This window comes from Gekko japonicus, unplaced genomic scaffold (genome assembly GCF_001447785.1).
Source record: "Gekko japonicus isolate JY-2015 unplaced genomic scaffold, Gekko_japonicus_V1.1 scaffold150, whole genome shotgun sequence".
Classification (NCBI taxonomy): Eukaryota; Metazoa; Chordata; class Lepidosauria; order Squamata; family Gekkonidae; genus Gekko; species Gekko japonicus.
Genome location: NW_015160839.1, coordinates 1,552,974 through 1,574,639, shown reverse-complemented (window position 1 = coordinate 1,574,639; position 21,666 = coordinate 1,552,974). Strand labels below are relative to the sequence as shown.

The window sequence follows — 21,666 nt, the reverse complement described above, 5'->3', positions numbered from 1 at the left end:
TTTTTTCACTCAGTTTAGACCAGTTTTCTTTTTTCCCCTGCTGTCTTCTCTGTCCCCATGTGACTTTGGTCCACGCTGGTCCCGTGATCCCCAGCAAAACCTTTTTGGGTTGTTAAAAAGGGACCTCTCCTTCCTTTTTCACTGGCAGAAAAGCTGGCTGGGTCCAACCTTCTGCCTTCCTCTAGAAAGAAATTTCAGATGGGAGCCAGTTTGGTGTAGTGGTTAAGTGCGCGGACTCTAATCTGGGAGAACCGGGTTTGATTCCCCACTCCTCCACTTGCACCTGCTGATGTGACCTTGGGTCAGTCACAAGCTCTGGCACAGCTGACCTTGAAAAAAGAGCACTTTGTGTCAGAGTTCTCTCAGCCCCGCCTACCTCACAGGGTGCCTGTTGTGGGGAGGGGAAGGGAAAGGAGTTTGTAAGCCGCTCTGAGACTCCAAGTGAAGGGCGGGGTATAAATCCAGTCTCCTCCTCCTCCTCTTCCTCCACCTCCTCCTCCTCCTTCTTCTTCTTCTTCTTGCCAGTCCTTCGGTCTGAAAGACCTGAGCAAGGCTGTTAGCGGTAGGACGTTTTGGAGTGTGTGAATCTTTGCATGTGTGCCCGTGTGTGTGTGTATGTGCTTGCGAGCCTGGAAGTCATGGTGACTTCTGGTGACCCCTAGTGGGGCGGGGACATTTTCAGAGAGGTGGCTTGATGCCCTGCCTCTGCGTCCTGGCCCTGGACTTCCTTGGAGGTCTCCCAGCCAAGTACTTCCCAGGGTCAGCCCTGCTTAGCTTCTGAGATCTGACGAGACTGGGCTTGCCTGGGCGATCCAGGCCAGGGCGAGGTCATTCATTCATAGGGTCACCATAAGGCGGGAAAAAACTTGATGGCACATAATGCGCACACACCCAGTGTTGCTTCTATCTCCTGGTTGAATTTCTGCAGCAAAATAATAACCCTTCGTATCCTGAGTCACTCTCTTGCCCTTGCTAGTTGGGTCAGCAGAGGTGGGGTTTCACGTGTCACTGTTGGGTTTAAAAAGGAAAAATTGGTATTTAGCAGAGATAAAATAGCTTAGCAGTGCCAGAGTAAAATAATTCAGACTCAGAGTCCACGTGTGATTAAAATAGAAAGTTTTTACTACATTCTAGCATAGGGAAGGGTAACTGGGATGAAAATAACAACGGAGCTAAATGGCTACATCCTTACACCACAAAAGACAAGACTAGAAGAAGAGATAATGGCTGCTCTTCTTTCTTCTTGAGAACTCCAAACAAAGACGGGAAGAGAAGCCATAAAATGCTAAAACACTTTGACACTTGAGTTCCAATCAAACTCTTAGATCAGGGAGAATTTCCCCGGGCTTCCAGCATCTAAACTAACATTGGTTACATGGGAAACATGTGATTTCCTGTGAGCAACACAAACAAACATTTATCCCCAGATATACGGAGTGTAAATTAACTTGTGATACCCAACAGTCACCCTTGTCAGGTCTGAGCTAGGATCCTGGGTGGCTGTGCCAGCAACCAAACCTCTGGGTTCTGGAACGGGGGGGGGGGGGGGGGGGGGGGAGAATTTTGGGGGCCTGGAGAACAGCAATGCTCCCTCTAAGCTGTGGAGCCTTGTGAGCAAAAATTCTACTTAGTGAGCTACTGGCATTAAAGTTGTGAGCGTGCAATTCGTCTGCTGCATAAATTGGTTTGCTCTGGAGCCACGTCCTTCCTGAACTAAAACAAAAATCTGTGAGCCAGAGGCTAAAAAACTGTGAGCTAGCTCACACTAACTCAGCTTAGAGGGAACACTGGGCAGGAGGTTCTGATTTGTCACAGTGGAAGGCCAGACCTTTTAGCATTTTTCCCCCCAGGCGTGGCCAATCTGGAGGTGTTTTGCTGGCGGTTGATCACAGAGACAGATTTTTCTTTGGCTGTGGGAACAGAGTTTGCCCATTCCTGGGTGGCACGTTTCGCTGGTTCTAAGCCTCAGGCCACAGGGGTCTTGGTTGAAACCTCCGAAACGCGGGCACCACATCTCAGCAACAGCACTGCAGAGCAGCAGCACAGACCTTGGAGGATCTCGTAGGGTTGCCAGGTCCAGTTGTCCTGCTGGTGGGAGGTGGGAGGGAGCCTTCTCGGAGTGGGGTGGCACAGCAATGTTGCTGTGTGGTCTCATCATCGGTGCAGTGATGTCACGTGGAAATGATATCATCATGCGAAAGTGACACCATCGCACTGGGGACGTCACATGCCGACGCTCTAGCATTTTGGCCAAAACTCTATGGCTATCATAGAGTTATGGAGCGTTGCTGCACAATGACGACATAACTTCTGTGCGACATCATCACGCGTCAGCAGCTCCTGGTCGGAGGTGAGGCTTCCCCAGCTGGCTGGTGGCAGGCTGAAGCCCTGAAAATCGGGGGAGCCCCTGCCTGGACTGGTCTGGCAGCCCAAGAGATCTGGCTTCTTGAATGGACTTCTGGAAGTCTGCTTTCTCAGTCAAGGTAATCGGTGCTTAATGACACTGCGGATGTAACAGTGGTCATGCGGTGACTTGAGGAAAAGAGCTGAAACAGATGTCTTGCTTACGATGTTGCTCATCAGCTGTTTATTCACCCCCAGAGATTGGACTCTCTCATTGTACACACACACAGAAAGAGAAACAGATATGGAGATTAGTCAAGGAGTTCTCAGCATGGTGCCCGCTGACACCTTTCCTGGGGCCCACCAGGTGTTTCTAGAAGTGAGGTGGGGCTTTTGCCCAGCAAGGCTTCTGGTTGACCATTGGAGATTCGCTTCCCTCTGCAGATTTTTAAAAATGCTTTGGCAGCGGCTGCAACCACCAGAGAAGGATCTTCACGGTGTGGCCGAAAGTAAGCTGCGGCGGCCATTTTGTGGCTGGCTTCACCTTCCACAGTGGCCATTTTGTGGCCACGCCCCCCATCTGTGTCAGAATTCCAAAGGTGCCCACAGGTTCAGAAAGGTTGGTGAGATAAGTGTTTTGCCCAGATAAAGAGGTAGAACGTGCCATTGAGGTCCAGCAGACGTACGGCAACCCCACTGTGGGGTTTTCGAGTCCAGAGATGAGCAGAGGTGCTTTGCCATGGCCTGCCTCTGTGTCGCAACCTGGGACTTCCTTGGTGGCCTCTCACCCAAGTACTAACCAGAAGAAGAAGAAGAGATTGAATGTATACCCTGTTCTTCACTCGGAGTCTCAGAGGGGCTTACAAACTCCTTTCCCTTCCCCTCCCCACAACAGACACCCTGTGAAGTAGGTGGGGCTGAGAGAGCTCTTTCCAGAACTGTCTTTGAGAGAACAGCTCTGACAGAACTACGGCTTGCCAAGGGTCATCCAGCAGCTGCAAGTGGAGGAGTGGGGAATCAAACCCGGTTCTCCCAGATTAGAGTCCGCGCACTTAACACCACACCAAACTGGCTCAGGGTCAACCGTGCCTAGCTTCCAAGTTCTGATGAGATCAGGCTAACCTGAGCTATTTAGGCTGCTCTTTGCCCCGATGCGGACAGTGAAATGTAATGACATATGTACATATAGCACTTTTATGTAGTGCTTTAAAGTGCCTCGTGAGCATGACCTCATTAATCCTTCCACATCAGAGTAAAGTAGGTCAGGGTTTTATCGTATATCTAATAGTGACTGGTGAGGCCTCCTGCGTGGATCAAAAAAAAATCTGCAAGGGTTTACAGAAGAACACAATAAGCCGGGAAGGAAATAGGAGGTTAATAACAAGTCCTCCTCCTCTCCTGTCTCCCCCTCCTACATGTGAGGGGGTGGCCTGTCTGAAGTCTCCCCAGGAGTTTGAACCCAGGAAGTCCCGCCTCCAGAGTTGTATGAATGACAGACGTGAGCAGACTGACGGCAAGAGCTGGATGGAAGAGGGAGCGGCTGAGTTCGACTGCGGGAAAGTTCGTCACTGGGGAATCTGCCGCAGTCAGAATGATTCATACTGTAGTATCCCCCATTACCTGGGCTATTTTTGGGCAGGAACGCACAGGAATGGAGTTCCGGCTGGCTCCCGAATTGGCCACACCCAGCAGGAACTCATTAGCATAACAGGCCACACCCAACAGCAGAAACTCATTAGGACTGGCTACATTAGGGGTGTGTGGCCTAACATGCAAAGGGTTCCTGCTACAAAAAAAGCCCTGGGTTTTGACAACAAACAAGGTAAACAGAATAAGAAGCAAAAGGTGAGTGTGGCTGGATGACCACACCTCTGGTAATGTGGGGTGTGGCCTAAGATGCTAATGAGCGGCTCTGTCAAGGGTGTGGCCTAATATGCTAATGCGTTTCTGCTGTTGGGTGTGGCCTGTTATGCTAATGAGTTCTTGCTGTGCTTTTTCTACAAAAAAAGCCCTGCCCATTACGATGGATGGGTGTGAAAGTTGGACAATGAGGGAAGCGGACAGGAAGAAAGTCGATTCCTTTGAAACGTGGGCTTGGAGGAGAGTCTTATGGACACCGTGGACCACCGAAAAGACAAACCAGTGGGTTCGAGATCAGATCAAGCCTGAACTCTCCCTAGAAGCTAAACTGAGGTACTTTGGTCACGTGCGAGAAGACTGGCCTCACCGGAAAATACAGTAATCTCAGGAAAAGCTGAAGACAAGCAGGAAAAAAGGAAGATGATGGATTGACTCCCGCAAGGCCGCCACAAGGGCCCTCCGTCTGCAAGACCTGAGCGAGGCTGTCGACAACAGGACATTTCGGGGGATGTTAATTCACAGGGCGGCCGTAAGTCGGAAGCAACTTGAGGGAAGCTTCGCACAGATATCCGCCGAAGGGAGCTTTGACTGTTGAAAGCGCCGAGCAAGGCCGTTGGTCGGCCGTTTTGGAGTCGTTAATGCAATAAGGTCGTCAGAAGTGACTCGATGGCACTTAATACACAACACACACACACACACCAGCCTTGGGGTAGACATCTTGGCTGGTTGGTGAGGCCCTGTGATCACAGAGGACGGCTCTGATAGCTGCTGGTGCTGCTGCACCCTGTCTCTTTCTCCTTGGGCTCCCCTGGAAGGCTTGGGCCCACCCACCTGTCTGGACCAAGGACAAACACTCTCCCGTTCTCAGGCGCTGAACTCACAGCCGCCTGGGGCCTTGGGGTCCTCACTGGCTCCTGGTCCTTTGCTGAGGCTCTATTACATCTGGGTTCCTCTCGAGGATGCAGGCGGACACTCAGCAGACACTCCCAGCGTGGTGGGTTAAGAAATACCTCTGCATTTATTTGAATCCTTCAAATAACTAAGAGTGTTTGCTCGGCAGAAACCACTCACGAATTACAGCAATGGCAAAAAACCCCGACACTATACTTGCACTGGGCAGAGGCTGAGTCCGAAGCATTAACTCCTCGGTGGCTTCCTTCACTGGGGTAATCTTGCGACCTGGCTTTCTCACCCGAAGGCTTAAGAAAGAGAGTCCACTCCCACGGGCAGAGTCCACAGCATTTCAGCTTGAAGTCCTGGAGGCCTCAGCCTCTGTTTGTCTCCTGCGTGACTACTGCCCACTTAGGTAGCCCCCTGGCAGCCATGTAAGGGCATCTTATGCAGCTGGTCAAGGCCACCGGGTGTTTTTAATTAACGCTCAGCCCAAACAGGCTGCAACCAACCTGTGAAAACGTATAGCTTGGTCGCATGAATGAAAGCCTGAGATCTGTAAGTTCTAATCCTTACACCACCCCCTCCCTCCTGCTCTGTTTTCACCTTTACAACATTATTTATTTATCTTATTTATCATTACATTTCTACCCCGCCCTCCCCGCAAGCGGGCTCAGGGCGGCTTACAAGTGGCTGTGTTCTCCTTGCCACTTTGGCCTCTCCGTCAGGATGGCGTCATGGTTAGAGGGTCACGCCAGGGCTGGGGGCAGGGGTACCCAGGGGTGACGTCCCCGCTTAGCCATGAAGCTCGCTGGCTGCCCTTGGGCCAGTCGCTCTTTCTTCGCCTGACCTGCCCGCACGGGGTTGCTGGGAACGCAGAGCAGGAGAAGGCACAACCACGTGCACCGTTCAGCTGATGGTGGGATAGGTGGAGGCCGCGACTCCTCCCTTTCTTTCCCTCTCAGGTAGCCAGTCGAAAGGCAGGCGGCTCTTGAAATCCTCCCATCTTCTTTTGGTGGTGGGGTTTTAAAGAAAAAAGAGATGCTAAGCAGACAGTGATTACACATACAATACATAATAAAGACCCAGCTAAACAAGCTGGCATTAACGTCTGCATAATCGGTTTCCAAAGTAGCTCAGTTTGTTGTGCGTCTTTCCCATTCCCCAAAGCTGTCGATGTCAAAGTCTCCCAACCTTTTTGTGCCTGTTTTGGACTGTTCGGAGCAGTCGCCTGTTCCCAGTGCCTCCCAAACACAATTCCAGCAGTTGCAAGAAGACGCAGAGCAACGGAGCATAGGTTATTAGGGACTTGTCGTCTTGACTGCGGAGCTGCGGTGGCTCAAGTGGTTAGGACGCTGAACTGCAGGCTGTGGAAGGTCGGTAGTTCAGGAGTTCGAGACCCGAGTCTGCCGCATGACGGAGTGAGCTCCCGTCTCTGGTTCCAGCTCCTGCCAACCTAGCAGTTCGAAAGCAAGAAATTGCAAGTAGATAAATAGGTACCACTTCGGTGGGAAGGTAACAGCGTTCCGTGCGCCTTGGGGTTTAGTCATGCCGGCCACATGACCACGGAAATGCCTTCGGACAGCACTGGCTCTTCGGCTTTGAAACGGAGATGAGCACCGCAACCCTAGAGTCAGACCTTTACCTTTACCGTCTTGACTGCAGGGGCAAACAGTGATTGCTTCTCCGAGCCGGAGCCAGATGGAGAGGCCGGCTGAGTGAGCGGGGGCCGTTTCCTACCAGCGGTGGCTCATTTCCTGGGCAGGTGATGAGAAGTAGCAGCATTTAGGAACGGCTGATCCTGTTTGCCCTCCTACCCTCTTTGCCGGTGGACAAAGTCCAGGACTGGCCTCGGTTGGATCAGCTGCGATCAGACTTCACTTTAGCTTTGCCCAGCCCAGTCCCCACGGGATCGGTAGATGTGCTTTCTTGTGGTCCGGTCAGATAGCACCATGGAGACACTCCCGTGCCCGCAATCCAAGTCGCGTGACAGTGAGAAATCGTTTCCCACACGGCGCTTGTCTCTCAGGAGGTCGGGGAAGTCTCACCTTCACGTAGCATTGCAAGAAAGAGGACGGGGCTTGTGAAAGATTCCTGTCGCTGCCAGGAGCCACTTTGGATTGACAGAGAAGACGAGTGAGGTCGGTCCCAAGGTTTCCCCTGGGAGGCCCAATCCCGCTTCTTCCCGAGGGTCTTGCTGCTGATAAGGAAGTGCCGTCATTGTCTCCGCCGGCATCGTGCCTTGACCTACTTGCTAGGGAAAAAGCCGATGCGTTTGGCTAAAGAGCTCTTTTCTTGCCGGAATACAGCAAGTGATTTCCTGCAGGGAACAGGAGTAGGGGAAAAAATACCTACTTAGTAATTAATTCCCTGCAGCGTTAGCCCTGACAGCGGCAGTGTTTTATGAGGCAGGGGATAGGACTGGTCGAGTGACTTATGGCATCCCCCACACCTTTCTTGGGGATAGTGTGGGGAGGGGATGTCATCTCCCGGTTTGTTACTGAACCAGAAGCTTTGAGCCAGCTCACACACAAAGAGACGCTGGGACGCGTCGGGAGGAAGCGACAATTTGTTCCAAATAGAGCATCCCAGCCGACGGGTAGCCCTGGCCTGGGTTTTTGTCTGCAGGAGCCTAGTTGAGGAGTCCCCAAGGTGGTGCCCATGGGTGGGACGGGTGCCTGCCTAGTGTTTTTAGAAACCGGGCGGGGCTTCTGCCCAACAAGGCTTCTGATTGACTGTCAGAGATTTGATTGGCTGTGCAGATTCTTTTAAAGCGTTGCTCGGGCAGCAGCTGCCACCAGAGTACGAGGATCTTCACCGCGTGACTGAAGGGTAAGCTCTGCCCACCAACGCTGCGTTTACATTCCAAAGGTACCCGCAGGCGCCAAATGGTTGGGGACCCCAGGCATAGCTCATCCATTCGGAACCATGCAAAGGAGGTGTGCCCCGGGAACAGCCTCCTTGCCCTGGCCGGGACAGCCCAGGCTAGCCCGATCTCGTCAGATCTCGGACACTAAGCAGGGTTGGCCCTGGCTGGTATTTGGATGGGCGACCTCCAAGGAACACCGGGGTCATGACCCAGAGGCAGGCAACGGCAAACCTGAAATGTCTCTTGCCTTAAAAGCAAGTCTAGTTCACCACCTCCATGCATGAGAGGAGATGGATGGCAGGGTCTCAATTAATGACTCACAGCCTTCCATCATTAAGGATACATCGATCTGTAATTTTGACATATTTATTTCCTTCACTGTTTCCCCCCCAGAGCTGAACAAAGGGTAACCATATAAATGAAGCTTGTTATCCCTGTTTGATCCTTGAAACTGTTAAATATCTTCATTGTGCTGTATGATAATTTGTGTGGACTGGTAACTTACAGTTTTGGATCTTTCTTGACTGTAATTGGCCTTTCCTGGCAACTAAACGCGCCCCCCCCCCCTATATGTAATGGTTGAGGAAAATGTTTCACTGTATCTGAAGACGTATGCTTGCACACGAAAGCTTATACTTTTGAATAAAACTTTGTTGGTCTTAAAGGTGCCACTGGACTCAAACTTTGTCCAGCTTGTGGTGCATAACACTAAAAGAGCTAGAACTTCTGGCTTCCAGACAGTCTTAGGATCTCCTGGATATACTACACACAAAGCCATATGTTAATTATCATTATTATTTCGCCTCCTGCATTTGCACTGACATGATTTCACAAACTCTACCTTTCCCTACTTAATTACCCCTTCTGTGCACGGCTGACAACAATGGGAACTCCAAGGAATGTCCAAAACAGAAAGAGCTGTTGGAGTAGTTCCCTAGGAGCCACATGCAGCACCGTGAAGCAGTTGCTGGGTCCTCAAAGGTCTTCGGCAACTGCCATTCTCGTGCTGATGGATCTTGCTGGCCTGCATGTGCCCTCCTTTAGCAGGTCGTCGTCTTTACAAAGCGGTCTGGGCAAGACCGAATGGTCATCACATGAAGCGGCTGCCTGCTGAGTCTGACGGTCTGTCTGGGTCAGTCCGATCTGTTCTGACTGGCAGCAGCTGTCCAGGGTCTTGGGATTCTGTTTAAACTGGAGGTGCTGGAAATAGAAGCCGGGACCTTCTCCCTGCAAAGCAGGTATTCTGTCACTGAGTTGCAGTTACACCCCTTATAACTGATGCTTGACCCGCCAGACTTCCAGAACTGCCATATAAGGAGCCAGGAAAGCAGGAGTGCCCTCTCTCTGCGGAATCTTGCAAGAACGTTATGAAGCAGATAGAAAGTCTCTGTCTGTTCCCAGGGGCCGGTCCTTGGTGATGCAACACCTCTGAGCACGGAAACCCCATTTAGCTGCCGTGGCTTCTTGCCCCTGCTGCAGCTGTCTTCCATGCACAAGTCGAAAACTTTCTTCAAACTCTGTAAGCTCGCGGCTTCTTTCACATCTTTGGGTTTGCAAATTTGGGAATCTGATCATGCCTTTGTTTGATGAAGCAGTCGCCTCGATGAAGGAAAGGAAACAGAACAGCAGAGCTGGGTTGGGGTGGAGAGCTTGCTCCAAATCGGAGAAGTTTGTACAGAGGAGGATAGATCTCATTTGAATGTTAGGGCCTTCCTAATGGTGAGAACAGTTTGCCAGTGGGATCTGTTACCTTGGAGGGTTGCCTCTCTCCTGGGCTGGAGGTTTTTGAAGGAGAAGGTGATTGGATTAATACCCTGCCCTTCACTTGGAGTCTCAGAGCGGCTTGCAATCTCCTTTCCCTTCCCTTCCCTTCCCCACAACAGACCCCCTGTGAGGTAGGTGGGGCTCAGAGAACTCTTTTGAGGACTGCTCCTGAGAGAACAGCTCCAAGAAAACTTGTGACCGACCCAAGGTCACACCAGCAGCTGCAAGTGGAGGAGTGGGGAATCACATGCTCCCAGATTAGAGTCTGTGCTCTTATCCACTACACCAGACTGGCAGAGATCACATGTTGGAAATGCTCTTGCTTTGGATCTCCTCCCCTGAGTTGGAGGTTGGACCTTTCCCAAGTGATCTGATCTTCTCTAGGATGAGAAAAAGAAAATACACCCCCACCGCCACCACGCCATTACCCTGCGAAGGAACTGTTTCCCGCAATCCTGGCTCGGCATCCATTCCAGTCCGAGGCAGAGTTTCCCGAGGGCCGGCGGCTGCTAATTCAGCCGGTAATGGGCCTGCAAAAAAAGCCTGTGCCAGCACATTTGACGGCAGGCGTTCCAGGGAAGGTAGAGGGAGAATGGCTCGGTGCCAGCTGGAAGCTCTTCCATGCCAGGGGGAATCTCTTGCAAGGGCCTCCCATTGCTAACTCGCAAAGAGGCACAAAGAGGGGCTCGGTACGTGGGCTGCTTTCCGAATGCGCTCTGAGCCAGGCATGTCTAGGGATGTCAGCACAATCGCCACCCTCCAAGTTGGCAGAATGTGCAGACGCTCACTGCATGCTGGCTGCTGCTGCATCTTCTTCTTTTTCTATTTTTCATATGTGTGTGTGTGTACGTGTGTGAGTGCGCGTGCACCTGGAAGTCCTGGTGACCTCTGGTGACTGACCCCTACTGGGGGCCTGGAGGATATTCAGAGAGGTGGCTGAATAAAGCCTGCCCCCGCCTCCCGACTGCTGGTATTCCAAGGAGGTCTCCCATCCAAGGACTTGCCAGAGTCGACCCTGCGTAGCTTCCGAGATCTGACGAGATCGGGCTTGCCTGGGCTATCCAGGGCATTGGCTGCTTCTATCAGGTAAACATGATGGAAGCCTGCATTTTTTTGGTGAGGGGTGTGTGTGTATTTGCATGCCTGGAAGTCATGGTGACTTCTGGTGCCCCCAAGTGGGGCTAGGACGTTTCAGAGAGGTGGCTTGATATTGCCTGCTTCTGCCCTTCGATGTACTTGCAGGGTCAGCCCTGCTTAGCTTCTGAGATCAGGCTCACGTGGGGTGTCCAGGTCAGGGCAAGGAAGCCTGCACTGTTGTAGCATTTCCCCTCCTTTAGGACACTGCTGGCTCGCTACACCTCTAATGAATGCTCTGTATAATGCTCCATGAAGGCGTGTCTTTCTTCGCATTCCCAAACCGTTTCTGCAGGCACCAAAGGCTCCCGCCTGCATTGGACGCCTACGTCGTGCACCCCCCCCCCCGAAGGGGGCAAGAGGCTGCTCCACACTGGCCCCTTGTCTGATCCTCTGTACGGCTGCGGCCAAAGTATCTTCCACCCCCAGCTCGTCTAGGGGCAAGCCGGGCAGCCTGGAAGCCCATCGCGTGTGCTGTGATCAAAAGCAGGCACGCAAGTCAAGTGTGGAGGCCAGGGACCCCCGAATGTCTTGAGCCCACGGGCACTTTTGGAGTTTGGACACAGGGTGGGTGGGTGCAACCACAGGATGGCTGCCACCCGAGGCATGGTCTCACGCACAGTGGAAACATAAGTGCAGGATGAAGAGAGATCATTTTTTTTTAAATGCAGCAGGAAAGAGGAAGGGGCTGTGGACGGGGGAGGGGCAGAATGGTCGAACGCCCGCTGCCTCAGCCAAAGGCCTGTTAGTTGATCACTACATTTGTATGTCTTGAATATACAAAAAGCTGCCCGATGCCTGGTCTGCCAAGGTCGGTCTTGTCTACTCAGACTGGCAGTGGCTCTCCAGGGACTCAGACAGAGGCCTTCAGCGTCAGCTCCTACCTGCCTCAGGAGCCCAGGGGGCAGGGACCAATGCTCCCTCTAAGCTATGGAGTCTTGTGAGCAAAAATTCTACTTTGTGAGCTGCTGGCATTAAAGTTGTGAGCGAGTGATTTGGCTGCTGCATAGATTAGCTTGCTCTGGAGCCCTCCTTCCTGAGCTGAGACACCTGTGAGCTGGAGTCTAAAAAACTGTGAGCTAGCTCACACTAAAGGAGCTGCAGTGGCTCAAGTGGTTAAGACAGTGAACTGCAGGCTGTGGAAGGTCAGTAGTTCAGCAGTTCGAGACCCGAAGTGCCACATGACGGAGTGAGCTCCCGTCTCTGGCCCCAGCTCCTGCCAACCTAGCAGTTCGAAAGCAAGAAATTGCAAGTAGATAAATAGGGACCACTTCGGTGGGAAGGTAACAGCATGCCGTGCGCCTTGGTGTTTAGTCATGCCGGCCACATGTGTAATTTTTTTAAAAGACATATAAGCTCCCTTTGTTTAAACGTGTCGTCGGTGTTACTGAGTGATCCGTTTCACCTGGTTTTCTCCCCTCTCTCCCCCTTTCTGTTTTTCTTCTCCAGCATCCGCAGTTGAGCCAGGAGTCGGCTTCCCCGTTCGTCTTCATCTGCTCCAATCCTCAGGAGATGATAGTCAAGTTTCCCATCACAGGCAAACACAAAATCTGTAAGTCCCGGATCTCCCGCTGACGCTTCTGAGCAGGCGCTTGGTGAGCTCCGACTCCTGCCTTGCGACCTTGAAACCTCGCACTGCAGTCTCTGAGTGGCGTTTCCGTCACTAGCGCAAATGCATCTTGGGTCTTTGCTTCCCCTTTCCTTTGCCTCAACGGGCACCGCTTCCTTCAGGGCATGCGGCCCTGGCTAAGGTTGCAGGTGGGACAGCAGTTTAGTGACAAAAGCAGGGGACCCCAATTTTTTAAAAAACCAAGACTGGGGGAGGAAGTGATTCACCTCTTTTATGGAGGAAGAAGGTGATGGGAAGGGCACAAATGTTCCTTTCTTGCAGAAAAAGTCTGGGACTTTTCAGTTGAGAAAAGAGAGGGCGGAGGAGGGAACCTGACAGAGGTGTGCAAAATTATGCCTGGGGCAGAGAGGGTGGACCACCGAGAGAATTTTGTCTCCCTCTACCCCAAATAGTAGAACTCAAGGGCATCGACTGAAGCTGATGGGCAGTAGATTCAGGACAGACGGGATGAAATATTTCTTTACTCAATGAGTGTTTTAAATTGTCCAGAGGATTTAGTGGTGGCCACAGGAATAAACAGCTTTAAAAGGGGATTCGATAGATTCATGGAGGATAAGTCGATCAGTGGCTACCAGCCCTCCATGTTCAGAGGCAGTAAACCTCTGAATCCCATAGCCAGGAGGCAATATCAGCGAAGGCCTTGGCCTCTAGGCCCTGTTTCCGGCCCTCCAGAGGAGCTGGTTGGCCACCGTGTGAGACAGGATGCCGGACTAGATGGACCCCTGGTCTGATCCAGCAGGGCTCTTCTGATGTTCTTAGGAAGGCCTTTCTGCCCTGTTTCCGGTCCTCCAGAGGAACTGGTTGGCCACTGTGTGAGAAAGGATGCTGGACTAGATGGACCCCTGGTCTGATCCAGCAGGGCTCTTCGTATGTTCTTATAAAGGCCTTTCTGCCTTGTTTCCGGCCCTCCAGAGGAACTGGTTGGCCACTGTGTGAGAAAGGATGCTGGACTAGATGGACCCCTGGTCTGATCCAGCAGGGCTCTTCGTATGTTCTTATGAAGGCCTTTCTGCCCTGTTTCCGGCCCTCCAAAGGAACTGGTTGGCCTCTGTGTGAGACAGGATGCTGGACTAGATGGACCCCTGGTCTGATCCAGCAGGGCTCTTCTGATGTTCAGGTGCAGATTTGCTCTGTCTCCTGCTAGGCAAATTGTCCACTGGGAGACTTCCTGGCAGTGAGCTGCTCTGGAGGGCAGGCGGTGTTGGCTAAAGGGTTCATCGTTGTTTGCCAGGGTGCCCCCCCCCCCCCCCCCGGCTGGCAGCCTGGCAGGAGGAGGCAGGCAGGGGACATCCCTCACCTGGACCAAGGTCTTCATGAGGAGGGGGCAACATCAGCGGAAAAGCTTAACCGGCTTTAATTTACCTCTGCATGTACATGCATGAAACAGTTGCGTGTCCATTCCATCGTATGCGGCATGTGGGCACGTAGGCCTTGCAAGGGCTTTTCTGCACCCAGGAATGAAATCTATTGGAAACTGATGCACCTGAAAGCAGCCCTCGGTGAATGAACTCTGTTCAAACAACCTGTTCCAACGACAACTTTTGGAAGGCTTTTAGTTAATCTGTGACCAAGCTCAGCCCCTTGTGTGGCTTGGCTTTAGGGGCTGGGAAGGGATGTGCCTTGTGCCTTTGTCTGTGGCCTTGTGGCATAAGAGGTGAAAGGAGCGAAGGCATGAAGCTGCCTCGTTTGTACTGAGTCTGTCAAGGTCAGTATTGCCTGCTCTGACTGGCAGCAGCTCTCCAGGGACTCGGGCAGGGATGTTTCCCACGCCACCTGGTCCTTTTAACCGGAGACGTCAGGGATTGAACCTGGGGCCTTCTGCATGCAGAGCACAAACACTCTGTCACCAAGCTGGCCTCTTGGGTAGTTGTCCTTCATATCACCTGAGCCTTTTGAGCCGGAGATTCCAAGGATCCAACCTGTGACCTTCTGCGTGCATAGCAGATGCTGTGCCGCGGAGCGGCCGCCCCTCCCCGTGTAACTGGTTAGAAGTGGGCGCTTGTGACTGATTAGAGCCAGCAGGCAGCTGCAAGCTGCCCGCCCTTTAACGGCGTTACACCTGGTGAGCAAGCTTACCTCAGCGTGTTTTCCGGGATGGGGAATTTGGGGGGGGTGGAACCTGTCTTTGTTGGCAGGATCTGCCTCGCCACGAAAGCCAGTCCCCCAAGGTTCCGGCGATCCAAGCACGCTGTCCTTCTCCGACGGCAATTGATTGCCTGTCTGCCACCCACCGCTTCCCAAGTCTCTCTCCGGCTCCAGCTGCATTCGCTGCTCGGAGTCTTGGCTCGGCGCATTTATCAAATCAGCTTCTCTTCGGAGCCTGGCAGAGCAAAGGAGAGGTGGCCAAGCTTGCGGGGGATTTCCCCCCCCCTTCATTTTTTTGTTTTTCTGGCTGCTGTGAAGCAGAATGTGCCTTTCCGCTGCCAGAACAAACCCTTCCCGAGTATGTCACAGCGTGTCCTTTCCCCTCAAGTGACAGTTTCCTGCTCGAAGAAGCAACGGCTTCAGCGGACTGGAAGGAGACTGCCTGGGCCGGAGGCTTGCCTGCCCGATTGCCCTTCTCTCGCCCACTCTCCCTTCGGCCTGCGCCCTCTCCACAGGGGTAGGCAGCCGAGAAAGTAGCAAGCCCAGCAAGTTGTCTTGTGGGGAGGGTCGGCAGCCGTCGGGCATTCCAGCTCGTGAAGAAATAGCGACAAGAGGACACCAGCCGAGAAGCCTGTAGCCTTCGATCACGGCTGTCGACAGTGTGGTTTTTTAAAATTTGTTTCTATTTACGTTATTTATTTATTTATTATTTCTCAGTTTTTCTTAGTTGCCACTCACCCAAGGGGTCTTGTGGCGAATTATGACATTAAAACCAATAAGGTAAAGAACAACAACGAAAATAAGAAATATTAAATATTAAAGCATTAAGAAGAAGAAGAGATTGGATTTATACCCCACCCTTCGCTACTCAAGGGAGTCTCAGAGCGGCTTACAATCTCCTTTCCCTCCCCCTCCCCACAACAGGACACCCTGTGAGGTAGGCGGGGCTGAGAGAGCTCTGACAAAAACTGCTCTTTTTCAAGGACACCTCTTATCAGAACTACGGCTTGCCCAAGGTCATCCAGTCAGGTGCAAGTGTAGGGAATCAAACCCGGTTCTCCCAGATTAGAGTCCCCACACTTAACCACTACACCAAACTGGCTATGATCGTACCACTATTAAAACAGCCCAAATACGTGGTTACCCTCCAAAGGCCAACCTAAACAATTCAGCTTTGCATGCCCTGCAGAAAGTAAGCAAGTCCAGCAGGACGTGGGTGTCATCCAAGAGTGCCTTCCACAGGGCAGGGGCCACAGCTGAGGAGGCCCTTCCCCTGGTGACAGCAAACTGAGCCATCCTGGGGCCAGGCACCTGCAAGAGGCCCCTAGACAGTGACTAAAGGGAGCTGGGGGGGGGCTGTAAAGGAGGTTCAAGGTGGATTACACATAGCGAGTCCGTACAGTTGACAAAACGGGACATTCAGTAACTAATGAAGTCCAGAACCACCAGAAGGAACTGAAGCATAGCGTAAGTATTCACGTGACACATGAAGCCATGCAGAAATCATCTAAACAGGATCCTACTTAACAATAATCTATACACAGCAGCATGGGCCACAGTCTGTAAAACCATTTGAAGTTGAAGCCTATTGAAGTGTTGGTGGAGTTCAGCCCAGTAGCATCCGAATCGGTCGCTCCCACTGAATCACACGAACACACACACAAAGCTGCTTCGTATTGGTCTGTCAAGCTGAGTCTTGTCTCCTCTGATTGGCGGCGACTCCTCCAGGGTTTCGGGCAGAGGTCCTTCCCATCCCCTACCCCACAGATCCTTTAAATTGCAGATCACGGGGACGGGACCTAGGAGTTTCTCCGTGCCGAGCAGATGCTCTACCACCGAGCCACAGCCCCTCCCCAAGGCACCCAATCGGGTCATTCCTCTGGCTTTAGCATTTCCTTATTGCAGAGCGCTCTGCAAGCCGCAGTTCCGCCAGCGGCGTTGGACGCAAGCCACCAGCCCTGGCCTCTTTGGAACGAGTCAGACTCGCCCAAGAGCTTCAGTAGGCTTGGGTGCAGCTCCCATTAATCTGAGGGTTGGCAAAGAGCCGCAGGCTTCCTTTCTTCCCCACCTACACACACAGACCGCCTCCCGTTTGCGTAACCGGGCAAAACGTTGGAAGTCTGCTTACATGGCATCTCCGGGTCTGTCGCTTTTTGGCTTGCCAAGGGCGGATTCGTCCCCGTCTGAGATTGCCAATCATGTACATGGCACGGGATTGCCATCCAGCGTAGCAGCAGCTCAGGCTGGGGGCAAAACGCATGATAAATGTGGTTGTGTCTCTCTGAGCGTATGGAGGAGCCTTCGTGGATTGGTGGTGGTGGGTGCTTGGGGGAGGCGAGGTGGAGAGGGATGGGGTGAGGAGCCAGGCACCAGGAGAAACTCCCCTTCCTACATGAATTGAAACAGCCTTGGGGGGAGGAAGAGGGGCTAGAATTCTGGCTGCATTGGTCGCTGTGGAAGCAACAGCAGATAGCGGCACTGCAAAGGAACGGAGTGACTCACACAACTCACGCCTGTCACAAACGCCCTGCTTATCAGGGGACAGCGGCTTCTGTCATGTGGACTCCCAACCGACAAGGCCCTCGAGCAGCTCTCCCACGCCGTTCTGCGGTTAAGGTCGTTGGCATGTTTTCGCGCTTAGGGTCATTGGTATTCCCGCCCTTCTTCCCCTTTTGTCCTTACACAGCGAGTGATTAAAATGTGGGATTTGCGGCTGGAAGATGGAGTGATGGCCACAGGCAAAGAGAGCTTTAAAAGGGGATTAGACAGATTTTTGGCAGAGAGGTCGCTCAGTGGCTACTAGCCATGGTGATTAAAGCGAAACTCCATGTTCAGAACAAAGTTTGAGTCCAGAGTGCCACCTTTAAGACTAACAAAGTTTGTAAGTATAAACTTTTGTGTATGCCCACTTCTTCAGATGAATCACATTTCTGATGAAGTGTTCATGCACACAAAAGCTTATGTTGTTGTTGTTCAGTCACACAGTCGAGTCCGACTCTTCGTGACCCCATGGACCAGATCCCGCCAGGCCTTCCTGTCTTCCGCCGTCCTCTGAAGTTTGCTCAATTTCATGTTCGTTGCATCTTTACCCAGAATGAAACTTTGTTAGTCTGAAAGGTGCCACTGGACTCAAATTTTGTTCTGTTACTTCAGACCAACACGGCTACCCACTTGACTTCACTTTCAGAGGCAGTCAACCTCTGAATCCCAGTGCCAGGAGGCAACATCCAGGGAGGGCCTGAGCCAATAGGCCTTGTTGTTGGACTTTCAGAGCAAACTGGTTGGCCAGTGTATGAAAGACAAGATGCTGGACTAGATAGACCATTGGTCTGATCTGGCAGGGCTCTTCTTATGTTCTCCTCCAGGCAAATTCTAGCTGTTGGGTTTAAAGAAAATCACTCCTGATGCCGAACGTTTGACAGTCTCGTGCTTGCCACCAGGGCAACGAAACATGGCTGCTAAGATTAGCCTAGGGGATTGACATATACCTTGGGGTGCACAGCGTGGGTGCAGTGGTACACCATTTGGTTGATTTTAAGGAGGGAGGGAGAGTGCAGAAAACCCGGGGGGGGGGGGAAGATTGATTGAGCATGCTCAGTGTGCTTCAGGAAGCATGGGAGGTTGAGGGTACTGAGCATCTCTTAAATGGGGAGGAAAAGCAGGAGCTCCGCTCCTGAGCAGGATTCCCCTTCCCGTTGTAGCATCCTGGGACAGGGGAAGGAATTTGGAGTTAATTATGCATTCCCCGATTTCCCTTTCCCCCATGGTATGGAAAGATGAAAAAATTCCTTCCTGGAGGAAGTCACTTGAGTTGCAAGGTCATATAAGCTGTCTCCTGACCACATGGCCCCCCCAGACTTCAGCAGTCAGGCTAGAGAAGTCCCACGTGCGTGCGGATCCGTCAGCTGAACTCGATGTGGATTTATTTATTTACTTTATTTAGGTCCCACCTTTCTCCCCAGTAGGGGACCGAGGTGGCTTACTCAGAGGTGTCAAACTCATTTGTTACGAGGGCCAGATCTGACGTAAATGTTGCTTTGTCGGGCTGGGCCATGTGTGCCGTAAAATGTAATGCCAGGTACCAGAGGTACAAACTTTATTTTTCGTATTCATAGCCTCCCCATCCCACGAGCGGGCTCAGGGCAGGTAACAACATTTCAACAGTACAATAAATACAGTGAAAGATTTAAAACTCCTGCCAACCTAGCAGTTCGAAAGCAAGAAATTGCAAGTAGATAAATAGGTACCACTTCGGTGGGAAGGTAACAGCGTTCCGTGCGCCTTGGTGTTTAGTTATGCCGGCCACATGGCCACGGAAACGTCTTCGGACAGCGCTGGCTCTTCGGCTTTGAAACGGAGATGAGCGCCGCAACCCTAGAGTCGGATTCGACTGGCTTTCGAGCAAGGGAACCTTTACCTTTACCTTTAATATGAATTAAAATGGCGGTCACAACCCAAGGATAGAATTGGCTAGTTGTGAGAGATTCCCTGGCCCGTTGATAACGGGCGAATGATAGGCAGCTGTTAATAAATGGGTGACAAGGACTTCAGGGAGGTCATACGTGGACACCCGCTGCCTCAGCCGAAGGCCTGATGGAACAGCTCCATCTTACAGACCCTGCAGAATTCAAGAAGATCCCGCAGGGCCCTGATCTCAGTGGTGGAGCATGTTCCACCAGGCAGGGGCCAGGGCACAGAAAGCCCTGGCCCTAGTCGAGGCGACACAAACAGTTTTTGGGCCAGGTACCACCAGGAGTGGTTGGCCTATAGGGCGTAAAGCTCTTTGAGGCATATACAAGGCTTAAAACATTAACACCCTTACAGAATTCCCTTACGGTATCGCCCTGACGCCCACCCTCCCACTAACACCGCCCGTTACGTATTAGCACTGGGTCAGTATACAGAGACATAACGCTATCTCCGTCATCTGGCAGTAAAGGTAATCAGTTGCTCACGGGCCGAATAAGAGCCCTGGACAGGCCAGTTCCAGCCCACGGGCCGTAGGTTTGACACCCCTGGCTTACATCATTCTCCTCCATTTTATCCTCACAACAACCCTGTGAGGTAGGTTTGGCCGAGAGCACATGACTGGCCCCAGGTCACCCCGCGAGCTTTCGTGACACGAGTGGGAATTCGAACCTGGGTGTACTCAGATCCTAGTCCAACACGTTAACCAGAGCACCACACTGGGTGGAGAATTTTTGCACTCTTTGCTAGGGTGCCACGATGCCGCCGTGGTTATGGAAGGGGCAGGCAGAGTGCTGGACTGAAGGGAAAAGCCATGGATTAAGAAATCCTGGATGCTGTAGCTCTTTGAATGGTGTATATATAAGTTACCGACAGGTGTCTGACGAAGAGAGCTTTGACTTCCTTTGAGCCAGTTTGGTGTAGTGGTTAAGAGCGCAGACGCTGATCTGGGAGAACCAGGTTTGAGTCCCCACTCCTTCACATGCAGCTGTTGGTGTGTCCTTGAGTCAGTCACGAGTCCTCTCAGAGCTATTCTCTCAAGAGCAGTTTGTGTCAGAGTTCTCTCAGCCCCACCTACCTCACAGGGTGTCTGTTGTTGTGGGGAGGGGAAGGGAAGGAGCTTGTAAGCCGCTCTGAGGCTCTGAGTGAAGGGTGGGGTATAAATCCAATCTCCTCCTTCTTGAAAGCTTTTATCCTCAAATCTTGATGGTGTCTTTGTCGCTACTGGACTCAAATCTAGCACTTTTACTGCAGACCAGGGCCACCACCCTCTGAAACTACCCACAGGCTGTGACTGTCATAGGATGAAGTATCGGGATATATCTCCAGCTGCGGCTCTAACATGCAGTTGTTTGGAGTGGCCCACCAATTCCCTCTTCCCGTGGCCTCCGACTGACCCCACAGGTCCCTCATTCTGAGATATTTATGGGAGATTTCATCTGCCCCAAGTGGTTTAAATGAGGATTCCCAGGCTTGTCGACATCCCAGAATATTTCTAATTTTGACGAATGCTTTGGATGGGCTGCCGTGCGAGACCAAGCCTGTTTGTATTTCTGCTCAGATATACCACAGGAATGTCCTTCCCGTCAAATACACTGTAAAGACTTGCACCGTTCACCTCTGTGTACGTTCTTGGAGCAGGCTTTTGTTTCCCGTCTCCGGGCAAGAGATTTGGGGATTAACATCACATTTTGGCACGTTATCACTAGATGGGTTGTTTTTTTTTGGTCTCTGCAGATGATGAATTGTAACTCCTTTCAAGGAGAGACAGTTGAAGGCAAGGGTTATTTACAATACGGTGTCAGTGCAAGAGGAGATGTAGGCTGCATTTTCAGAAATCTATTTGCTGCAGACCTCACGGAGAAACCGGTCTTGAGCTTTAAAACGCTGGCAATTTCTTTCCGAAATCTGGGTGTTTTCCCCCCCAGAATTAAAACTTTGAGGCTTGTCTTTTTGTTAAACCTATTTTCATAAGGACAGGATTTTACCTTTTGTTTATGTATTGAGGTCTCTGCTGCATCTCAGGCATGTCTGATTGTAATTTGTTGTTCAGTCGCACAGTCGAGTCCGACTCTTCGCGACCCCATGGACGAGCTCTCGCCAGGCCTTCCGATCTTCCGCCGTCCTCTGAAGTTGGCTCAACTTCATGTTCGTTGCATCGATGACACTGTCTAACCATCTCATCCTTTGCCGTCCCCGTCTTCTTTGACCTTCAATCTTTCCCAGCATCAGGGTCTTCTCCAGTGAGTGCTCCCTTCTCATTTGGTGGCCAAAGTATTTGAGCTTCAGTTTCATTATCTGGCCTTCCAGGGAACAGTCAGGGTTGATTTCTTTGAGGATTGACTGATTTGTTCTTCTTGCAGTCCAAGGGACTCTCAAGAGTCTCCTCCAGCACCATAGTTCAAAAGAATCTATTCTTCGGCGCTCGGCCTTCCTTATAGTCCAGCTCTCGCAGCCATACATGACTACTGGGAATACCATTGCTTTGACCATGCGGACTTTTGTTGGCAGGGTGATGTCTCTACTTTTTATCATGCTGTTTAGGTTCGCCATCGCTTTCCTCCCAAGGAGCAGGCGTCTTTTAATTTCATGGCTGCAGTCACAGTCTGCGGTGATCTGGGAT

General features: G+C 51.8%; 1 protein-coding gene across 1 annotated transcript in view; it reads left to right on the top strand.

Annotated features, from left to right (window-relative positions):
• Window positions 1-21,666, top strand: part of TRIP4 (thyroid hormone receptor interactor 4) — a 73,602-nt gene that overhangs the window by 43,401 nt on the left and 8,535 nt on the right. Inside the window, exon 12 of the mRNA XM_015418782.1 lies at window positions 12,311-12,413. Within this exon, the coding sequence (XP_015274268.1) occupies window positions 12,311-12,413 (103 nt within the window). The remainder of the gene's footprint in view (window positions 1-12,310; window positions 12,414-21,666) is intronic.